General features: G+C 38.6%; 1 protein-coding gene across 2 annotated transcripts; it reads left to right on the top strand.

Annotated features, from left to right (window-relative positions):
* Window positions 1-227: 227 nt before the first annotated feature.
* On the top strand, window positions 228-16,795 carry prkag3b (protein kinase, AMP-activated, gamma 3b non-catalytic subunit). 2 transcript variants are annotated; one of them, XR_006098802.1, is made up of 13 exons: window positions 228-526; window positions 6,552-6,615; window positions 6,922-7,061; window positions 7,306-7,387; window positions 9,962-10,020; window positions 10,319-10,364; window positions 10,468-10,522; window positions 10,977-11,103; window positions 11,505-11,670; window positions 11,892-11,929; window positions 12,108-12,254; window positions 12,940-14,008; window positions 16,249-16,795. XR_006098802.1 is itself a non-coding variant. In XM_042426527.1 (13 exons), the coding sequence occupies exons 1-13, from the start codon at window positions 443-445 to the stop codon at window positions 16,317-16,319; spliced, it is 1,173 nt and encodes a 390-aa protein (XP_042282461.1). In that variant the 5' UTR covers window positions 228-442; the 3' UTR covers window positions 16,320-16,795. The 2 variants fall into 2 exon arrangements, 1 of the variants encoding a protein (XP_042282461.1); XM_042426527.1 differs by having other exon boundaries at window positions 12,940-13,033.
* Window positions 16,796-23,376: the final 6,581 nt, after the last annotated feature.

Here is a 23,376-nt window from a genome sequence, read left to right as displayed (position 1 = left end):
TTTTCTTTGTTTCTCTCTCCAAATATAAACAATGTTGTCACCTCAATGTCTCACCTATGGATGATAAAGAAGCACTTATAATGTCTGTCACCACTCAAACATATACCCGCCTCTGTCTATAGCTCCCCCCACCTCTTTCCCTTTACATGTTTTTCCCCTCCCACTCTCTCTCGCTCTCTGTGAATGCCACAGGCCTCTCACCCCTCAGTCCAGATTTAGACCTCAACCTTTCCCAGACATTCAGACCCAGCTGGCTAAAGCTGCCCGGTAGAGCTCTTCCCTGTCCTTTGCGTCCAATTCCTGCTTCTTTCCTTCCTCTCCTCGTCTGCCCTTCTTCACCACGCCTGGACTCTATATTCAGTTCTTTATCTAATATGGTCGAAGAGCCTCCCAGATGTTTTGGTTGTACAGTGGGTTAAGGGTGTTCTAGTCTTTTGTTTTGATGCCCAGGGCCTCACCAATCGATCTGGTTCCAAAGAGGCAGACCTCCAGCTCCTCTTCCTCAGCCATGGAGCCTTTTGCAGAGGTAAGACACTCACTCCCACCCAGTTGGTTGATTTCACTGCCAATAAATTTTGTGGACAATGAACAATTATAACTGACATTTTATGTTGTAATTGAAATTTAACATAACTTATAGTGAAAGTTTAAATTACATGCAAAAAAGGTGGCTTCATTTGGTTAAATTTGACTTGTTCCTGATGTTGTGAAAACTTTTTTTTTCATACCACTCATGTAGCCAAATATACTGACATAGAAACATTTACATAAGTCATTATTTAGCTTGTTAAAGACCTAAGACATCAGGCAGTTGAAGTGCCTCATGTTAAGAAATAGACTTGCTCAGATTAAACTTTTTGTCATTCTGCGCCTGCTTTTTCCTATCTCTGGTGCCTCCAACCAACAGAGAAGTGCTAGTTGAGACACTTCACTTCCTGACCCAGGTTTCAAGCCCGGCTCACCATTACAGCTTTAGTGTCTCTGACCTGTTCAAGCCCGATGCAGATTTGACTCAACTTATAGTTCAGGTTACATGTAGGATTTATTCACATATACAAGCATGCAGGTTGTGAAGTATGCGATGTGAAGTATGAGATGAAAAGATCTGCAATGTAAAAGTAGACAGTAGACAGTATTTTTTTTTTTTTTTTTTTTTTTTTTATACAGCGTCTCAGTTACAAAGTCACATCCAAACACACACCAACACACATGATTTGGTAACCAACACAAACAGACACCCAGCAGAAGTGGACAGACCAACCCCTCTGAAAAAAGCAGAAAACAGAAGGCCACTTGGGCCAAAATGTTACCATGGCGATGGATCAGGCACAATAACTTAAAGTAATTTTTCTCTGAAACGGCGAGACATAAAACTACAGTTTTAATTAGAATAGAAAAAACACTTTAGGCTTTCGAAATATTTGGCTCCCACTGGTTGTTGATATCGTTGAGAGAAAATAGTCATTACAGTACATGAAAAGGAGTTCTGGGAATCTGCACTCGATTGCTCTTCCTCAACGACCAGATGTGTGTCTCAGTAAACAGAAATTGAATTGCAAGAACTGAATTTGAATTCTGAGAACTGATTGTGAGAGTATATAGAGAGATGATTTTCAAATATAGTTTCAGACCAAATGAATACAATTTCAGTTTCAAGTTTATTTGAATTCAGTTCCAAACTAATAAATTCAATTTCAAATGATGCTATTCCTACAATACAAATTAAAATTATGTGATTCAAATTCAGTTTTTAAGGCAATTAATAAGGTTGAGCAATTCAAATTCAAATATAAATGATTCTAATTCAGTTTCTAGTGACATTAAACAAAGTGTGTGTGTGTTTGCAATGATACTGTTTCAGAGCCTCTGTTGACATCTCATGGCTTATTTTTATTTCATTACTTTTAATTATTCTGTTCAATCTCCTTTTAAAATTCCATCCTCCATAATATAGTTTTAATTTTTGCCTGTTTTGTCTGTATTTACTATTTTATTATATATATACAATATTATATACGCTGATATTGTAGTTTTATATTGACAATGTAGGTTTACTTATAGAAAAAAAAAAACAAGTTTAAAAACCTTGTATCTGTTAACCTATGTTAACAAAAAGTTCCTATAGGGGGGATTTATTAGCTGTTAAATTTCTGAAGATGGAAGTAATTCAGTAGCTTGACACTTAAACAGGGCCAGTGTTTAAACCTGGGGACAGTGTTTGGAAATGGTCTTTTTGATCCCTCTAAAGTGGCATCACGGCAGGTACATTACTATGTTGACAATGGACGGCTGATACTTCTACATGAACTTAGCATGTTGTGTTCTGTAGCTTGGATAACCTCAGCGAGATTCAGGTTGATGTAAGGAAAGTTGTGATCCACACAGAATGTTCTCACCTAACTTACTCTGCATCTGTCAGGTGTTTAATCTCAGAGCACTAAGGTCAAGTTTAATTTTAAGAATGTAAGGTCCAAACAGGGCTCACCATTACCGTTTGAAACCATGCCAGAGACATTTAAACACAAGTCACAGCATGGCTTTTAATCACTAGGTAAAAATAAGGAAATTGACCTGGGGATACTGTGATACTACTGAAACACAATCCTGATGAAGGCACTAGTTGTGGAAAGGTTGATCTTAAAACACATGGTACCCTCATGAGGCTAGACAAGTGGATGGTTATTTAAGGTCAACATATGGATGAAAATAATTTCAAGGTATGCACACTTGTGGTGCAGGAACATTTGCTGCAAAGTGACAATGCAAGTATAACAGTTAATTGTAAATGTCCTTCTACAAAGAGAGGCCATCTATCTTATCTGTTTCATCCCATAAATCAACCCACGCTCATAATGTCAACCAGGCAACAGAGCAGCTGCCACTTCCTCCAGCTCTTTTTGGGAATCTCTGGAAGCATCCAAACATGCTGGAGGCTGTGGTCCCTCCAGGATACCACAAGCTTTTGTCAAGGTTTTCTAGTTGGTTCTTTTTAATATGGGACTATCAGAGGGATTTATGGGCTTTAGTATCTCCAACTAGTTGACATTTAGACTGACATCAGTGAACACAATTGTAATGGGAATGTCAGTGCAACAATAAAACTATGAAAGTCTTCTTCAGTTAATTTATCTCTACAGCCGTCCAAAGGCATCATGCAGCATCTGTACCGATTTAAAAATTGCTGCACACAGACACCACTCTACACCATCCAAATGACAATAATATTTTCCTACTGGGAAAAGCCATCTCCTCTCCATTTGGTGATCGAAAGGTATGAAACAAACATACCCGTGGGACACATGAATCATAAATATAATATTATATGACCTAATTGATACAGCATCAGAAAAAAATAAAACACTGTATGGGTCCTCATAACAGACAGCACGATACACCAAATATGACAATATGTAAACTACATAATTTGGAAATGTACTTTAGTCATCAAGACAACTACACTGGCATAACACAATTGTCGTGACAAGACCACACTTTGCCACTGTTAGTTAAAAACTTTTGAACTTAAGTATTTTGTTCATGCAGGAGAGGCTGTCTGAATCTGGTTCAAACTGTCTTGCTACAACAAATCAATACAGACGAAATACTACTGGACACTGTACAATATTATAGGAAACCACTTGGAAAGCTGTTCACGATAATTTAAAAGAAAAACATATATCGTGGGTGAAAGGGACGGGGAATGCTGGTGCAACGTGGCAGAAAGAAAAATCTTGCAACAGTACAAATACTCCCCAGCCACCTGGATGTGGGGATGCTGCACCTTGGAGTGCTGCAGCACCCTCAGCACCCCTACTTCCCACAGCTATGGAAATAAGTAATGTGACTTGCTGAGAGGATAATGGTTAATTACTTCACCCAACCCCACATAGTGCTGCTGAGCTTTCATGAACAAAAATAAAAACTCTGTTTAGAAACCTTTACGGTCTCTGTGTGCTGTCTGTTGAAATGGTGCTGTTGACACAGAGTTTTAATTATCTAAGTATCAAAGGAAGTCTCTAACCTCTGTCAATGACTGGGCTCAGACCTTCCAGATCTTTTGAAAGCACCTCCAGTGTTAGAAATTCCTCTAAGTGGCTACATTTCTTCAGTGTAGTCTCTTTAGTTGCTTTAAGGTTTTCCCTACCTGGCTTGTGTCTCTTCAACTTCCTCATTGACAGTTTGTCTTAATTGTACCTCTTCACTGACTCTAGTGTCAGTTGTGTCAAGCCAGCTCTGGATGCTTCTTCCCTCAACGCTGATGTCCATCAACAGGTTCTTGGATTACAGCCATGACATACGCTTGCGCATTTGTAGACACAGTTTACAGCTGCCCTTTCTACATGTCTCCATCTTCTGCCAGAATACAGAAGAGACTTGTTCAGCTGCAAGTGATAAATCACAGAGGACAAATGTTCCCAGCAAACCCACGGGGTACATCTGGCCTGTCCAGTCTAAATAAACAGACAAACAGCTGCAACAAGCTGTGACCTCTAGGCGATTTTGTCATCCACCAATAAAAACTTAAGAGTTTCATTAATGCCAAGTCCCTACTGTGTCTACCTGAAGTCATGGCTCCATTTTGCTTCTGTGCTGTCTCACTGAGAGTTGGATGAGAAGATCAATGTTGGTGTCATCTCTCTGTGTTCAGTACAGAGTTGGCCTAACTAACTTAGCACAAAAATACTGCTATCCTTGAAGATGAATTGCAACAACTCCAATGCTGTCATATTTACACAATGTATGAGTATCCAACACATGTATGAATAGAAAACACAACATTGTGGTTTGAGGAACTCAGTGACTGCATGTAGATTCTAGGGATGTGCAGAGGGCCCTGTATTTGTATTTGTATCTGTATTTGTTGATGCAGCAAAATTATTTGTATTTGTATTCGAATAAAAGTGGAAAGAGGCTTAAAAATCCTGTTTTTGTTTTTATTACGCTTTTAATTTTAGAAAATTAAAGTGTCACAATAAGTATTCATGAACAAACTACTTTATGAAGGAGGTCCCCACACCAGGTCTCCAAGTGGAGTCTCCCAGATGATAGACGACTGCACTGACTACTGAGCTAAAACTTTACTCATCACCTCATTCCAGACAGACCTCTACCTATTTATACACCCATAACACAGAGACAGCACACCGTGTAACGTGTAGGGAAGAACTTCGAGGGCAATTATTGCTTTGCACTTTTCATTTATTGCCTGTTTTTTACAACCTAACTTTGTGGAAAGGAGAAGGGGAAGAACAGATTATGGGGAGTCCCTTGGGAGCACTTGGCGTGTGTCAGTAGCTCAGCTTTACCTCTGAGGAACACCCCCAACGCCAGGAGTGATGTCCAAATTAGGAAATGTGTGTCATGTAGCAGGTGAATGTGACTCCCCTCGTTGAGACCTTCTGATAGATGTAATAGCTGAGCAGAGGAGAGAGACTGAGATATGTATGCGATGTAACCGACCTGCGTGCTGGTATTTGACATGTTTTTTTTTTTTCTTCCTGAAAACAAATCATTTTTAAAATATTTGTATGTAACAAATATTCATAAAAAACACGCTATTTGTGCTTTGCCAAATAACGTATTTGTATTCGGGCACACCCCTAGTAGATTCTCAGGAGATTCTCCTTGTGACTCTTGGATTTAACAGTGGCTTGCTTGCTCTCTCACAAGATACAATGTGACATTATCTGAAACCAATATCTGTCAGATTCCAGTCATAAACAGACAGAGACACAACCACTCAAATATCAGATAGCTCTTTAAGGCCAACATGGAGCAAAGGACCTTCTTAGCTGCCAAATAGGGAGGGGTGTTAAGACCTCGAGGTCGTATGAACATTTTTTTTCAAGTATTTGTGTATGTGCTTTAATCGTCTCTGTGCATGTGGATCTCTCTCCCTCCCTCTGATGATCCTGCTGTGTGGTGCCTGTGTGTGATGGGCTGAAGGTGAGCTTGGCTGACTGAATGGTTGTGAGTGTGTAGATTGTTCCAGGGAGCTGATTGGTTCCAGTCTCCAAGCTTGCAGTTTAAATGCCGGCTTCCCCCAGCTCCTGTGGGCTCTCCTCTCTCCATGTCCAACCAACCTGCCAGCCAACATGTTTCTGTTTGAAATGTTGTATATAGATTTGCCAAATTGCTATAATAGCCTAGGTTCATTAGGGACGGGCTACATTTTTGTTTGATCCTTTTTTCTCCTGTTTTTGTTAAGTTAGGAGTGAGGTTAGTGACTTGTCTTTTTTTTCCTTTTTGTTTGAATAGGTAATTTTAGGTTGCTCAGCTACATTTCCCGTTTGTTTATTGTTTTGCTGTTAGCCCACCCTGAAGCTAGAAGATTTTAAAATAAACCTTTAAAGAGCTGCAAATCCTCTGTTGCTGGTGGTTTTTCGGAGCTGGAGAGAGGGGAGTCTCGTCTTTCATGTTGCACCAGGGTTCTTCCTAGGCCGGGTCACAACAGGGGGTCATTGCAGAGATGTGTGTGGAGAAAAAAAATTCAGTCTTGAAAGAGTAAACTCTGAGCCACCAGTAAACTCTTGATATACTTCCTCTCCCAGGTCCCCTTATTTGAGATGGACCAGGATGATGATGATGAGGATGTTCTCTCAATGCGGAGCAGAGGTAAAAAAGAGAAGATTTTGTAGCTTTGTATGTACATGTATGTGTATTGTTTGGCATTATCTACTATTTCTGTGCTACTACGACTATTTCCACTAATCTGTAGGAATTACTGACCAGGTATTCACAACTGCTTTGTGTTTACTGGCAGCAGTGAAAACAAAACTATGGCCTGATTAACTCAATTCTGAAAAACATGTGCTAAGGCCCATATCAAATACAAGTTTATAGTGATTGCTGAGAAAAATGTTATCCAGATATGGTTTTAAGATAATGTTATCTCTGTGTTTGTATTTTCTTTATTTGCAGGTGCCTGTTCATATGCTGTCATGCCCCCTGCAGGCTCAGACCCTGACGCATTTATTTACATGAACTTCATGAAGAGTCACTGCTGCTACGATGCCATCCCTACCAGCTCCAAACTGGTCATCTTTGACACGACACTGCAGGTGTGGGACACATACACACACACAAAACAAGAACTGTGAGTTTTAGCATTCGCCAGTAATTTCTTTCTCAGAAGTGCAGATAAACATGACTTTAGTGCCACTTTAACCTTTTTTCTTGACTTTTTTTTTTTTTTTTTTTTTTTTTTACAGCAGAATGACTCACAGTCCTCAACAATCTACAACAGTGAAAAAACTGCCTGACAAGTTTAAATTGTAATGAAAACTCTGTGTGTCTTTTTGTCAGGTGAAGAAGGCGTTCTTTGCCCTTGTGGCTAATGGTGTGAGGGCAGCACCACTATGGGACAACAAGCTTAAGTGTTTTGTGGGTGAGCCATGATGTATCTCTGTTTCTGTCTCTCTTGCATACATACATGTAGTGAACATTACAGGTGTTCAGTAAATGAATGAACTGAGTGTATTCAATCATCACTGTCACTGACTGAATCAGTATCTTTTTGAATTTGAGCTCACCTCACAACAGCTCAGTCATGACATAGATATGTCATGTTACTTCCTGGTTCAAAGCTTACAGAAAGACAAGGAAACCACAATACAATCATGATGTGATAACTCCAGAAAGTTTCTGAGCTAATGACCTTACAGTACAGTATATCATCCTCTCAAAATTAGAGTGTTGGTGTTCTGTCTTGCAGCAAGGTGATGATACAAAGTCAGTTTTCTGGAATGGTTTTTCCATCTGTGTCTTTTTGTGTCAAATTACATTTAGATACAAAGTCAGTTTTCTGGAATGGTTTTTCCATCTGTGTCTTTTTGTGTCAAATTACATTTAGATACAAAGTCAGTTTTCTGGAATGGTTTTTCCATCTGTGTCTTTTTGTGTCAAGCAGTCAGTCAGCGCTTGTTTTTATTCATATTGAAATATTTATCCTGGGTATTTTTTTCATCATTTTGGCCTTCATTTTTATCAGTTATAACATTTTATTCACCTGCTTCTTTGTAGACATTTTGGTCAGAGGGAGTCTGCCAGGCTCTGGACATGAAATACAAGCCAGTCAGTTTGCTATATTTAAACTAGTCCAGTTTAACCCAGGGATCTAAATTGCTTATTTGAAAATTTAAAAAAAGATAACCCATTACAATCATCCCTGCCTAGCAGAGCTACTTCCTTGTTAATCTCCAGGATTATAAGAGAGGCATGGTGCCATCATGCCAGTGTTTGAAAATATCTCACTAATAGTCTTAGAATAGTCCAGCTCCACTCAAAAATATGTTTTTCTTCTTGTTCACTGTGCAGAATGATGTATGTGTAGAGTTTAACACTAGAAGCGGGTGGGTTTACGAGCAGGATTTGTGACATCACAACTAGTTTGGAAGCCATACCTGGTCCAATATTCAATTTACACAAGTGTGATGTGGAAACTCGAAGCCTCCAGTGCACAGTCACTGAGAATGGACTTTACAGTGAAGTAGGAGACATCTTGTGTCCAACAGTTAAACTTCTGAAATGAAAAATACAAGTTTGCATTTATAGAATACAGTACAAAAATTGAATATTTAAATCAGACACTCTAATCAAAGAATACATAAACAAAATTAACAATGCAGCCAAGTATGCAGTGCCAACTTTTGGTACCTTGATACTCAGTGCTGTGAACACAAGAAGTATTGAGGTTCCATCTGTGCTAGAAGCTAATAGGTGTGTGACCTACATTGGGTCCCTCTCCACAGTTTTGAAGCGCAGCGCTGAGGATTCAGGTTTCCTTACTGTGGATAGGTGGTTTCAGATGATGTTGGCCCAGTTTGCATGCCAACATTTAGAGGAAAGCAGGTCAACTATGAGAAGTTTGTGTTGCATTACAAACACTGACACCTCACTGAATACGCAAAGCTGATCATCGTGTCACTTAGGACTTATCTGTGATTATTTTCTGCTTGTAAGTAAATCTGCAGCAGAATCAGCACTGTTTCTATCCCCTTCTTAAGCTTTGCCAAAAAAAAGCATGTCCATCAGCCTGGATGAAGTGACTAAATGGGCCTCCCACAGCTTAAAACCAAACATTTAGTCTACTGCTACAGAGCCCCTCTAGTGACATACTGTACGTGGAAAACAAATTTGGTATTAATTAAGACATATGAGGATTTCTATTACGATTTATTTCACATTACAATTACAGTAATACAGTAGCTAATAGAGGGCAATAGATGTGTTGCATAATCATGTTGCATACAAATGATTTCCCATGAAAACGAAGAGCAGGAATTTATGGAGGCAATGTCACAGTGTGAAAATACTCTGCAACAAGTAAAAGTTCTTGCCTCAAATAAAGATAAAGTTTGACTTAAGTAAAAGTACAGAAGTACTGTCAGCAAAATGTACTTCAAAGTATCAAAAGTGAAAGTACTCATCATGCAGAATGAACCTCTTCATTGTTATATTGCCATACATTATAATACTGGATTATTGTTTTTGATGCATCAATGTGAATTAAGTGTCTCTTGCTAAGAATTACTGCATAACTGCAGGTGTGTCTAGTATATCATTGTAATTGATTAAAGAAAATAAAATGAAATCAATTCAAACTTGTCCATATCAGCAAGCATATACTGTCGCTCCTAATGACACCTGTGCCAAATAGTCATCAATGAACAGCAGTCTCCCCATGGAGATAACAATCAGTGTGAAAATGCACATGTATGTTGTCTGAGTCCATAAAAAATACAAATGTGAAGTTTGTCTCTTAAAGGGAGAAGAAATTTTATCAGTAGCAAATGACAGTCTTGCGAATTTATAACAATTTGCCACTGATTATTCCATGTTTGATGTTTCCAATGTTCCTTTGTGTGTGTGTGTGTATGTGTGTGTGTGTGTGTGTGTGTGTGTGTGTGTGTGTGTGTGTGTGTGTGTGTGTGTGTGTGTGTGTGTGTGCATGCGTGCGCAGGTATGCTGACCATCACTGACTTCATCAACATTCTCCATCGTTATTACAAGTCTCCTCTGGTGAGCTGTGCCTCTGACTTTTTGACTGAACATTTGTAGAAAATAAACACATAAGGCCTATATGTTTTTGCATGCCAGTTGCCATTTGTGTATGTGACAGACAATAAAGTTTCTTGAATCTTGGTGTTCAGTTGACACCCCAGCGCTGTCACGTCCATTAATACAACAAAAAGCAGAAAATCAACAATGACAATTATCCTTGCAAAACTGTCTTAGAGATCAGACAGAAAGATGACTGCTGAGGCTGAGGATCTAATCAATGTTGTTTTGTATCTGAGATGAGTTGTTTTGTCTGCAGGTTCAGATCTATGAGCTGGAAGAACACAAGATAGAGACATGGAGAGGTCAGTACAACACAACAGTATATTTATATCATGCCAAAAGTGTTATCTTTCATCTAATTTCATGTAGTTTGTGTTAATAACTTATGTTTCTCTTTCTTGGCAGAGATCTATCTTGAGTACTCGACTAACAAACTGATCAGCATCACTCCTGACGACAGGTGAAGCTGGTCTTTGTGATAATTCATTAACATCAGGGTTGCAGTTACGCTTTATCTTTTTAAGCCATGTATACACTCCATTATAAAATACCATTGCAGTTGCTGTAATTTCAGTTTACAAAATATCTGTTATTAAAGGGCAATATCTTTTTGTGTTGCCTGTTTAATTAGGTGTGTCTGTGTCAGTCTAAATATCATATTCATATTAATGACTTGTACAATGTAAAGGGGCAGTTGCACTGACCTAAAACCAGCATTTACATCTGGAGCTCGTCGTAATCTAAACTGCGATCTTTTTTATGAGCTTCTAGTGCTGTTTGAAAGCAATATTCCCACAGGAGAAAATATGGGAGCATTGTTACCTGATCAAGCCCATAATGTGTCTTGTTTTCCCTGTTAAACTCCTCAGGTGTGACTATAATAATCCTGATCATGAATTTTCTCATCCTTTCAGTCTCTTTGATGCCATCTACTCCCTGTTGAAGTATAAAATACACCGGCTGCCAGTCATTGACCCAGCATCAGGAAACGTCCTCCACATCCTAACTCACAAACGCATCCTCAAGTTCCTCCACATATTTGTAAGCTAACACTTCTCTGAAGGCTGTAGAGAATTTTCCAAAGCCAGAGCTGAGGCCTCTGCAAGGCTTTGTACATTTACTGAACATGCCCTCAATATCAAGTCAAATCCCTTCCACTGACTGTATGACAAAACATTTTTTGAATGAGATTCATTTCCTAAATCAATTTAAAATACAATAATTTGAAAACATATACAAAATTGGAGACCAGGCTCCATTTGTAGTCACTTGTAGTCATTTGTTGTCTCCTTTTACTATGATTTGATACATGTATATAGAAAACATGACTGAAAGTGCAATTGTTGGTCTATATAATTTCAATTCCATTCTTTTCTATTTTAATTCAAATTTTAGATCTTATGTACTTCTCTTCTCTTTTCTTCTCCTCCCTCTCTCCTCAGGGATCTATGATTCCTAAACCGAGGTTTCTGCAAAAGCGGATCAGCGAAGTGGGGATTGGTACCTTTAAACAGATTGCTACAGTCCAGGAATCAGCCTCTGTCTATGACGCTCTGACCATTTTTGTAGAGAGAAGAGTGTCAGCTCTGCCTGTAGTCAACGAGGAAGGTAGTCCATAATGATACTGACATTTAGTGGTTTAATTCTCTTGGGAAACAGGTCACTTTGTTAGTCTTTTCTGTCAGAATCACAGTTAATCAAATGGTGGGTTGAATTCTAAAATACTTGTAAATTATGACACAATGTTTAAAAGCTGAACTATTTTAAAAGCAATTTGATTCCCAATTTAAACACACACAAGTTGACTATAACTCATGTCTGATCTCTAGGTAAAGTGGTGGCGCTGTACTCCAGGTTTGATGTCATTGTAAGTTCATGTCATACATCATGCACCACTACAACTATGCTAAATAATATAACTGTAAATTTCCATCTGCATGCTGAATCATTACTTTGTACTTTGTTGTTAATAGCAACAGGATGTTCAACTGAAACCAACTGCTGATGGCACAATAAGATTGTTTTCTCTTCTTTCTGTCTTGCAGAACCTCGCAGCCCAGAAAAACTACAACAACTTGAACATGACGATGCGGGAGGCCATTGACTCCAGAGCCTGCTCAATGGAGGGAGTTCTGAAGTGTTACCCTTATGAAACACTAGAGACCATCATCGACCGCATTGCTAAGGCTGAGGTAAAACACATGTACTATCATATCTTTAATTGTAACCTCCAGATATGGACTGATTTAGTCAAGTTTCCAACCAAATTACTTTTTTTTAGTATACGGTACCGGTAAAAAGTTCGGATACAATTTCCCATTCCCTTGAATGAGATCATACTGAACACTCACTGAAAGTTTCAGACTATTATAATGCCACAGTGATCCCACATAATTTGAATTCCCTCTTGCTTTTGTTTTTTCTTTATTTCCTTTCCTTTCCTTTTTTATTTCCCTCTTTCTCACCTCCTTTATGTGGTCCAAGTTGTCAGTGAGGATTCATTTTAATCTGACTATAGATGCACTATCATACAGTAAAGCTGAAATTATAATTTCCGCATCCACGAGTCAGCAAGGGTCCACATGACGTGAATTTCATCATCAGAGCAAGTACACATAGGCTCTGTGTGGACATCCATATACCTGCAATTTGTTGTGTCTGCGGGGACCTGTCCGCACTAGTCCGCACGGTCACGACACTGTCTTCCTGTAGACAGTGATCTACTTCGCATGTGTGGAACATGTCCTCCAAGCGGACCCCAGAAGGTAGTATAAACAGACCAACTACCCGGCTGTGGTGTCCGCAGTTGTCCGTGTATGCGTTCGCTCGGAGTATAAATGAAGCTTAATGGCCAAATCCTGTCTCATTTCCCTGTAGGTGCATCGTTTGGTGTTGGTTGACAGTAATGATACGGTGGGAGGGATTGTCTCTCTGTCTGATCTCCTACAAGCCCTGGTCCTCACTCCTGCAGGTATTGATGCACTCTACTCCTAACTCCACCCCTTCCATCCATCCCTTGCTTTCCTTCTAAGTCCCCCTGGTTATCCACCCATCCACCTATCCAACTCCTCATCCTCGAGGCTTCTAGTTGCTTCTGGTGATCCACACTCCTTCTCCTCCTGTAACGGCTCCTACCAACCAAACTCTTCTTCCTTCAACTTTTTATCATCATGAAAGCAACAAGTGTCCTTCTTTCCCTGGTATCACCATCTATCAAAGTTGAACCTCTGCCAATTCCCTTCCTCTCTGAAGCCTCCTATCCAGAAGATCCTATCCACCTTGTACTCATACTGAGCATAATTGCCCTCATTAAACACACCACACCCTTCAGGGATTCTTCTGAAGCCTCCTGCTCCTCAAAGATCAACCTCTGAAGTATTTTCTTAAACCATTTGCTGTGATCAACTAACCATCTCCTATAAAATCGTCTGCTCCTACAAAATCAACCAATCGCCTCACCTGGAACCTTGTGCACTGACCAACATCCTTAAACATCCTTCTAACATCTGAAATCTCAAACTAAATAAACCATGCTCCCCTAATCTGCTCTGATACCTCCTTCTCCTGCTAAATCAACAAAAACCTACTTCTCCCCTTTGAAAATCAAGCAGCCACCTCCAGTGAAACTTCACCAAAACTCTGAATGGTCCTCTGAAACCCATTACCTTTGCCATTTAATTCTTAATCTTCCACTCCACCTTCAACATCCGTCAGTTGCCCCCACCAAAATCCTGTGATCCGATCAAAAAACCAAGCAAATCTTCTGAAATCTCATCAGAATATCCCACCAATCAGCCCTTGTCTTCTACATTCTACGAAGTCAGTCAACAACCCTCCACACCTTCTCCCAAATGTCCCTCACTCATCAATCAGCCAGCGACTTCAGGCTGCAGTTCCACCATGCCACCAGCACCTCTTAGCCACTCCCCAGCCCCATACATTGCAGGTAGGAAGCCCTAGTGCCGGTGGCTGCCTGTCTGAGCTTGCATCTTTACTTTTTCTTTATGCCACAAGGTCTTACTGCTGCCCGTTGTGGTCCCTCTGTAAATCCTCCAAAAGGATAATATGAGGGGGAACTGGTACCCATGCAATTAAGGCATCTATCATGCACAGTTTTAGCAAAAACAAACAAACAAAAAAAACAAATAAGGAAAATTAAGAAAACAAAATTGTTGTCAATGCCTTGTTAAGAACTTCATAGTTTATCCATATAACAATAATATAATGTAATACTTACACTGTCCTGTAATGTTCAAATTAAACTATTATATCTCAAAGCAAATACCATAAAGTTGCTAAAATGCTGTGATTTTGATTACAACGTGGTACCATTCCCACCCATCTCTGGAGGGACATGTTATCTGTTACCAGATCATCACATTAATGATATGAGTGGAAACCAAACACCTATACCCATCATTAATGTGATGGTTAAATAAAATCATTGTTAGTAGTGAGCATGTGAAAGAAAGTTGAATCTGATTCCTCCTAACCTGACACGTCAGATGGTTTGTTACACAGAACCATCTGAGAAGTCATCCTTGCCAACTGTTTGGAAAAGGGCAGGCACTTTCAAAAACTACTTGGCAGGTGATTGGATGAACCATCTGTCTTTCACTGTCAATCACCGTCTTACCTTACAATGCAGCTGGATCACAAGATCACACAAGAACCCTAATAGGACACTGATTGGTCCGAATCACCAGTGGTTCGGACACAAGCACAGAACTTGAAGCCTGACAAGATGGATTCTTGCATGATCTCGAGATGTTGTGATCTTGCGAATCCAGCTGCCTCACAAGGTAAGGTGTCATTCCTCCATGACACCCTCCTTTTTCATTTGATGATTTGTGTCAAAATTGAATCAACAGTGTCAACATTTAAGTGGTTTGTGTTTTGAAAGTGCTGTATTCAGTTTGGTTGATTTATTTGCAGCCGTCCTGTCTAGCTATCTGGATGTTATTGAAATAGGCCTCTTCTAGCCTGACATGTCAGAGTATCAGACCTCTCCACCACTGACTTGTACTGGCTTCCTGGTTTGATTGTTTTTTTATGTTCTGCTATATTTAAAATAAATAAAAATGAAAAAGCGGTTCAAGGTTGATTTTTAACACTGGAAAACAGAAGCTGAGAAAAAAATCTCACCATAATGTCCAATTAGTTTTTCCTCTCTTTTTATTTGATATTTTTCTGTCCTAGAAAGGTGCTATATAAATAAATTTTACTTACTGCTGGAGCTTTCAATCATATTACATGATCTTCATCAGCAGACTGAGTTTGCCCAGTTGTCATGGAGTAATAGATGTTCAAAAGTTCTTTTTTGTGTATGTTTATGGGGACTTCTTGTTCATATTTGCTTAAAAATTACGACTGGGCATCTGCTGATGAAGATCATGTTATGTGATCAAAAGCCCAACAACAGCTACTAAATGGACCTTATGGTGAGTTTTCCCAAATGAAGAAGTGAATTGACATGTTAGGCTGAAGACCTCATAAACCAAGTCTGCGTCTTCATTTTAGACCTTTGTCAGCATGTCATTATGCTGCGTTTACATCATACCAGATTTACTTTAAATTCAAACAGCCATGTTGGAGAAACTGTAATTTCCCACTTGGTTTCACAAGTCCTCCAGTGATGATTACATTCTCTTCTTGCAGTCACTGAACTGTTTTATCAGTGAATATGTTATGACCAAAAAGACGTGCCACCAGTAACTGATTTCCAAAACCCATCCACCCAGGCTACATGACACTGTATTTTTCCTGGGTGGAAAAATACAGTGTCATCCAGTTTTTCAGGTTCTTCTGATATGATGTGAACATGAAATTGAGTTTCAGCCTTAATAAAACTGTCTATGGAATTAGACTGTGTGCTTGAGTGCTTGTCTTCTGTCTCAAAAAACTATCAAATAAATTAATAGATTAAACATTTAGTGCTGTGAATAAGTACAAAGTGAAGATTGTGTTTCTTCACTGTGAAAAAAGATTATATGGCAGCACCGGAATTTTCACCTCTTTTTCTAGAAAAAGTTTGCCAACAGTTATGTTCTGGTAAAATACATAACTTTGGTAAAATTTGGGTAATTTCAACACTGGTTAGATCTTGTTTTAGCAACACTGTTGTCACAAAGTAAAAGCCCTGTTTCAGAATAAATTCTTATTAATTTTTTCATTTCATCTTTTCAGATATTTATGAGAGATCATGCTTGCAAGACCAAAGAAAACAAAGTGGAGACTCCCGTAAAACAAGACTATGAGATTACAGAGAAAACTAGAAGTTAGTAGCAGGTTTGTGGCCACCATCTTAAGTCTCAGTCCAGAAGGGAGTGAGAGTGGAAATACCTTCACCCTCCTCCATGAGTACCAATAATGTGCCCTTTAGCAAGACACTTTATTCCCAAGTGAAGCTGCTCAGTGGACGCCAACAGAAGACTGGTTGTGGTGGGAAACTGAACTGTATCATGGGTGTGGCTGGAAACACCATGAAACTGATTGTGCACACCCAGAGACTTTTAAAGGAACTTTGATTGACATGACGCAACAAAATTATTTCCTGTAAAATGTCATGTAATTTTTGTTTGTACTTCATTTTCTTGTCTTAGATTCAATACAAATCATATGGTCACTCATATATTGAAAATAATGAATTCTGGAATTCAGATGCCATTTTTGTAAATGCACTTATGTTCCAGTTACTGTGTAAAACAATAAATATTTGCCCTGTTTTCAGTCATATGAGGAGTGTATTTGGCTTCAAAACCCACAGTTTCTTTTTAGGCTACTGCATCTCCACTTTAAAGTGGAAGTTAGTGGTGGTAAGTTAGTCACAACCGTAGATACATAAAGTTGTTGATAGCAACCAATAGACTAGAAAACGTTATTTGTCTCTGCCCTCCAAAACAACCCATACAGCAAAATAATTCATATTAATTATTAAAACAATCCTAGCTGACAGGATGTAGAGTTTGAGGTTTTAAGAGGTCACTTGTCAGATTCTGTAGTTTTTCTGGACTTTCTTATATTTACAGTTTCACTGTGACTTCTCATATCTTCAAGTATAGAAACTAATTTACATTCTATGTTTAATTGGAATTAGAGTTGGAGCCAAAGTGGAGATACCTTGAATTTGAAAGTCATACACCAAATGAAAACATATTAAAATGGAATTCACATTTGAGATAAAAAATAACTTAATTGCAGATATTGTAATTGGAGATTCCATAATGGTGCCACTACTTGTGGCAAACAACATATTTTCATTCTTACTTCATTATAATCAATATGTGATTAAAATATGAACATTTAGTTTGGTGAGAATTGAAGTTGAGCAGGCTGATGCACCAGCTGAGCTTAAGTTTGATTGAAAGTTTGCATGTAAAGTCAACACTCAGGTGAGTGCTTTTCAATGAACTCACCACTTTGTTTAGTTGCACCATCTCTACTTACATTACAATGTAACTAAGTCATCCCTTATCAAAACATTGTTGCATATAGTGGCATTTCACCTTGTGCACTGTGCAGTTAAAAATGGGTCAAAAAGCAACAACAAACATGTGACAGGAAGTAATATATGCCATTCTGAGTGAACTTGCTGACATGATACAGCAGTATTTGGCTGTTACCTCGTTATTAATCCAGCAATCATTTATTGACAGCTTTTATCGTAATTTGATAGGTTCTTTAACTATATTGTGGATGAAGAGTAGATGTAGTTGGTCACAGGCAGTGTGCTTGCTGTGTAAATATTTTTAAAAAGTTTTCCTCCCATTCCTCTACCATTAGAGGTACACCTGCTCAGGGGAAGCTTTACATATTTAAATTGTATCTTAATTCGATGTTATAGTGTAATTATAGCTACTAGCTGCAAGCTACTTTTAAACGGACCCATTGCAGGTGCAACATCCAGTATATTTTATAATGTGAATATGGTCGAGCTAATATATGATAGCACATGAAACTCTCTACCAGCTGATGTGAGGACAGGTGTGCGAGCTGTCTGCTGATCCTCACTGACTGACAGGCAGCCTGTCTGGGTGTGAGCTGGGCTGCCTGCTGTGTTTACCAGGGGTGGATTTGTTAACTCTGCCAGTTTCACACATCCTGGTCATGAGTACCGGTCCCCGTGCACACACACACACACATATTTTGTCTCTACTTGTCTCTACTTGATGTCCCTTGACAGGTGATTAAGGCAGGCATAAAGACAACTACTGATTAATGTTATTGTTTCTGTTAAAATCAACTGATGGAGGTAACTGTGTGTTATCTCACCAGTGTCACTGGATGCTTCAACAGGCCACTGATCACAAAAAATAATAACTACTACTAATGATATAATAATAGTACAATCTGAACTACTATTTCTACCAACAGTATCCAGATTACTGCCTCTACTGTTATTGCAACTACTACTACTACTTTCTTTACTAGACTTTCTTTTCTTGAGCTTGAGGCAGGTAATCAAGGATAGATCATTAAGGACCTGACCATGCATCAACCACATGCTCCCACAGCTTTACAACTTCATCGTCTGAACAAACACTTCAACCACCAATCGCTTTGTCAGACTGTTATTCAACACTTTGCCTTAACGACTCTCAGTGGGTAAACTCTGACTTCCTCTGAGCCAATATATTCACACAGGATGCAGTGGTGCGTGTCCAGCTGCAGGAACTGATGAATGACACTGACTTCTGACTGCAGTAATGGATCCCAAAGGAAGGTAGGAACCAGCTCTGTCCTTTGCTGACCTGTGTTGTTTGGTGTTGAGTCAACGGGCTCATTTCATCTTGTTTCTGGGATTGATTTTTTAAAAACTTCTAACCTGAACAGAATGAACGGCTGTGTCCACACATGTACACACGCTGTTTAGTTTACTTGATCTGACCAAACCAAAAAATATCCGGAATCTTTCAAAGACTTTTTTTAGTTTCTTACTGCTGTAAACATAAAATCACACAGACTTACAGTTTCAGTCACATGTACTTTTTACTTTTTGATCATCGAGGCAAAAGACAATGGTAACTTTCCAAATATATAAGAGTATTTGATAAGTTTTCCAGCTTGCTGATGCATTAATGGTGGTATCAGGAATTGACATGCCTGCACCGATTCAGCACTTTGTTTTTTTTGTTTGTTTTTGTTTTTTGTTTTTTTGGTTTCCACGTAACCACGACCCAAAGCTTTTCAAGTCTATGTTCTTCCGTTTTACAAAAAGACCTACAGTGTTCGTGTGTTGGGCTCTTGAGTATTGCCAAAACCCAGGTGACCTACACTCAGAACTGTGCCTGAACACATCCTGTGTAGACACTGACGGAAGCCTGAGGCTGCTGCTGACATGCTGCTGTCACTACTCAGCCTGTGTAGACACTTTTGTGTAACAATGTCATCCTGGTACACATTTTAAAAAATGCTCATATGGGTCAGTAAGACAAATTACCTGTTTTGGTTTTTAGGTTGGAAGGTTTAATATTATGATCACAAATAGCTCAAAAAGTTCAAGAGGAAACAGCTGAATATAAATATTTGTAGACTGCAACCAGACCTCCATCCATGATAAAGGATGGATAAAATTAAAAACGATGATGGGTTCTTAATCACAATATGATGGGAAAATGGAGATTTACCATTCCCTTGTGAAACCATTTATCTGCATCATGGGATCTGATTTGTGCATCATGTTCTTGGGTGGGGTCCATTTGGATGGAGTCCAGCTGCAGTCCCAACTCAGCATGTCTTTATGTTTGCATGCTTTTTATGACCACCACAGAAGACTAATAAAGCTTCCAAGTACTGCGCGTTATCATAATTACAAGAAAACAGTCTCATAATGACCAGATACCTTTCTTGTAGTTATGAGATAGTTTTCTCATAATTAGATCTTTTCATATCATTATGAGATACAGAAGTCATAATTACAAGATAAGACTTTTTCCTCTTTTGTGAATGCAATGTGTCTCTGTCGTCCCCAGCCACAGGTGACAGGTGATATCAAAATATGTGGTCATGTTTAAAGGAACACTTCATTCATATTATCTATAGTTAGATAAAATCTATATCATTTTCACATGATGCTGGGTAAGAAATTTAAAATGATTTCCCCAAATGTCAGACAGGTATTTTAACTTTGTCATTTCAAGAAAGCTTTTGAAACAGCTGCACATATAAAGTAATAACTGAATATAAGCATCAGTTCACTTTTTTTGTTTTTAGTGTTATTATTTTTTGTTGTCACAAACTGCACAGCGGCCATTTTGTTGATTTGACACAGCTGGACCATAGGAGGAAACACTGCAGAGTTCAGGTCCACTCATGAGAACATAGTTGCCTTAGAAAACAGTGAATCATGATACTCTCTAATACATGTGAATTGCTCAAGGAGGGCAGGTCCTTTACCTAAACCACAAACTAACACAATACTCTAAAGAAAATGAACCACTACGACCACAGCAAGTTAAACACAGGGAGAGATAGGATTAAAATATTTTCTTTAGAACGAGAAGGAAGGAGCTCAGCTGGATGGTCAGGTTTAATCCACGAGTGGAGAGATATTTAAGGCTGAGATGGGATCATATTCATTTATTTGGGGATGAGGAGACAGGTGTGGAGAGTGAGCAAGCTTTTCCGTGAGGATGATTACAGTACAGTCATATCAGATGATAAGAGCACTACTAGTGAAGGGAGGCCTGTAAAGAGAGAGGCTAATTCTGCTCTGGAAATTAGCCAAGATAACTAATCCTGAAAACAGGTGATTATAGCAGGTTGTAATATTATCATTATTATTATATTATATTAGTATTATCAGCTTTGGTCAAGAGAGGAACAATGTTTGCAAAAGGAGATGAGAAGGCAGTGAATCATCAGAGGTCTGAAAAGCAACCAGATGTGAGCTGTTGAGGTGGAAGTTAGTTTTTAGTTGTAAACTGATGGACTTGAACCCTCCTGGTGCTTGTTAGTAGAAGAAGAAAACTTCTGGACTTGTGATCTGCAACAGAATGGATCCCGAAGACAGTCCTGAGACACATAAGCGGTGAGCAGTTTCAATTTAGGGGATTTTCTTTTCAAACATTTATTTCCATTTAGCTGACCACACTCTAAATTACTTCAGTGTTCCATATGGCAGTCCCTATAATATATGTAGTTCAATTACATAAAGTTGCCTTAGCTTTTGGTTTAAGATTTCATTCAAGGATATTTTTTTTTCTCTTTAGGAAGCTGAGTATTGAAAATGATTAAAAATAAAATAAATACTCTGAGTATAACATACGAATTCAGAGAAATAAAATTTGTGGTGGGAAATGATAAGCATGATTCAAGATTTTGAATTTAAAGACTCCCATGAATTAAAATTTTTAAGTAGTATTTTTAAGGCTGTATCCTCAAGAGAGCGCTTCAATGGACTCTATGCTGCTCATTTTCATCTAGGGAAAGGTTTAATGCAGTTTTGAGGAAAATCTGAACTCAAGATATTAAACGCAGTCATTGAACTAGAATCCATTTTATTGGCTTATCAGGTTACAGAAAGGCAAGTTTATTTGTACAGCACCTTCTAACAATAAGGCAATTCAAAGTGATATGCTATGTTAAACACAGCAAAACTAAGAATCAACAAAGCAGTATATTAAAATAAGTGTTAACTTGGGTGTCTTTTAGAGCTACTACATAAATGGAAACAGTGGCAGTGAGGGTCCATAGATCCTCTGTAGGAAATTATTATTGCTGATATTGGAATTAACAGAGGAATAATGTGGCAAGTAGGGATGTGTAAAGGGCATTTGTATATGTTGAGGCAGCAAAATTATTTGTATTCAAATAAAAGTGGAAAGAGGCTTAAAAATCCTGTTTTTTGTTTTTATTACACTTTTAATTTTAGAAAATTAAAGTGTTACAATAAGTGTTCATGAATAAAATACCTTACAAAGGAGGTCCCTACACCAGATCTCCAAGTGGAGTCTCCCAGATTATAGACAACTGCGCTGACTACTGAGCTAAAACTTTGCTCATCATCTCATTCCGGACAGACCTCTACCTATTTATACACCCATAACACAGAGACAGCACACCGTGTAACGTTTAGGGAAAAACTTCAGAGGCAATTATTGCTTTGCACTTTTCATTTATTGCCTGTTTTTACAACCTGACTTTGTGGAAAGAAGAAGGGGAGCAACAGGTTACAGAGAGTCCCTTGAAAGCACTTCGCTTAAGTCAGTAGCTCAGCTTTATCTCTTGGAAACTCCAGGAGTGATGTCCACATAAGGAAATTTGCGTCATATAGCAGGCAGATGTGATTCCCCTCGCTGAGACCTGCTGATAGATGTAACAGCAGAGCACAGGAGAGAGACTGAGATAGTGATGTTACTGACATGCACACTGGTATTTGACATGTTTGTTTGTTTTTTCCTGAAAACAAATAATTTAAAAAATATTTTTATGAAACAAATATTTGTAAAAAAAAAAAAAAAACACTATTTGTGCTTTGCCAAGTAACCTATTTGTATTTGGGCACACCCCTAGTGGTGAGTAAAGTACAAGTGAGAGGGTAAAACTATAGAATTATAAAAGTAAACTGGCAATAGTTGCTCTATAATGCTAATGAATTAACAATGTTTGCTGCTTGTAAAAATTCTATTTACATTAATGATAGCTGATCACATGTGTGATGCACTGAGTTTTATTATCTTTGTCTTACCATGTGAGTTGGCTAACAGCATTGGGTATGAGTTCAGTTTGTTATTTTCTGTGGAATAACTCATCATACTTAATATCTGCTGTCAAATCCTTTGGAATCAAAATTGTCACTTGGTATCTTCAGCACTAATGCTCTGCCATCTCCACTTCTTGCTTGTTTTGGGTGCTGTTTGCCATCAATCTGGTCTTTAGTGAGTGAAACACATGACCAGTTGGACTGTGGTCAAAAACACCCCACTGTTTAAACTTCAAACACCCATAAAGCTGAAAGTTGTCACGTTGTCTCATAGTCATTGTTTCATTTTAAATGCAAAGTGCTGGAGTATGGAGCCAAACAATGACAATGTGCCACTGTACCTAATTTTGTACTTACCTAATACTGCGATGTATTAACATATGAATGTAATTTGTAGCGAATGCGACTGAAAATAAGATTTGCTTCACTGACAGTCTTCTTCTTCTGTGAGCAGAAAGGGCAAGATTTTCGGCCTGAAGGGGAAGAAGAAGAAGAAAGTAAACACAGACCTGGTCCTGGCAAACAAGGGAGCTGTGGGTAAGGCCTGGAAAACAAACACAGACACATGCACGCGCACACACAATATTGGCAACAGTGAGCAATAGAGTAAT

The sequence above is a fragment of the Thunnus maccoyii genome, chromosome 11, assembly GCF_910596095.1.
Source record: "Thunnus maccoyii chromosome 11, fThuMac1.1, whole genome shotgun sequence".
In the NCBI taxonomy this organism is placed as follows: domain Eukaryota; kingdom Metazoa; phylum Chordata; class Actinopteri; order Scombriformes; family Scombridae; genus Thunnus; species Thunnus maccoyii.
The sequence above is the reverse complement of the archived record's forward strand: the minus strand, read 5'-3'. Positions and strand labels throughout refer to the sequence as shown.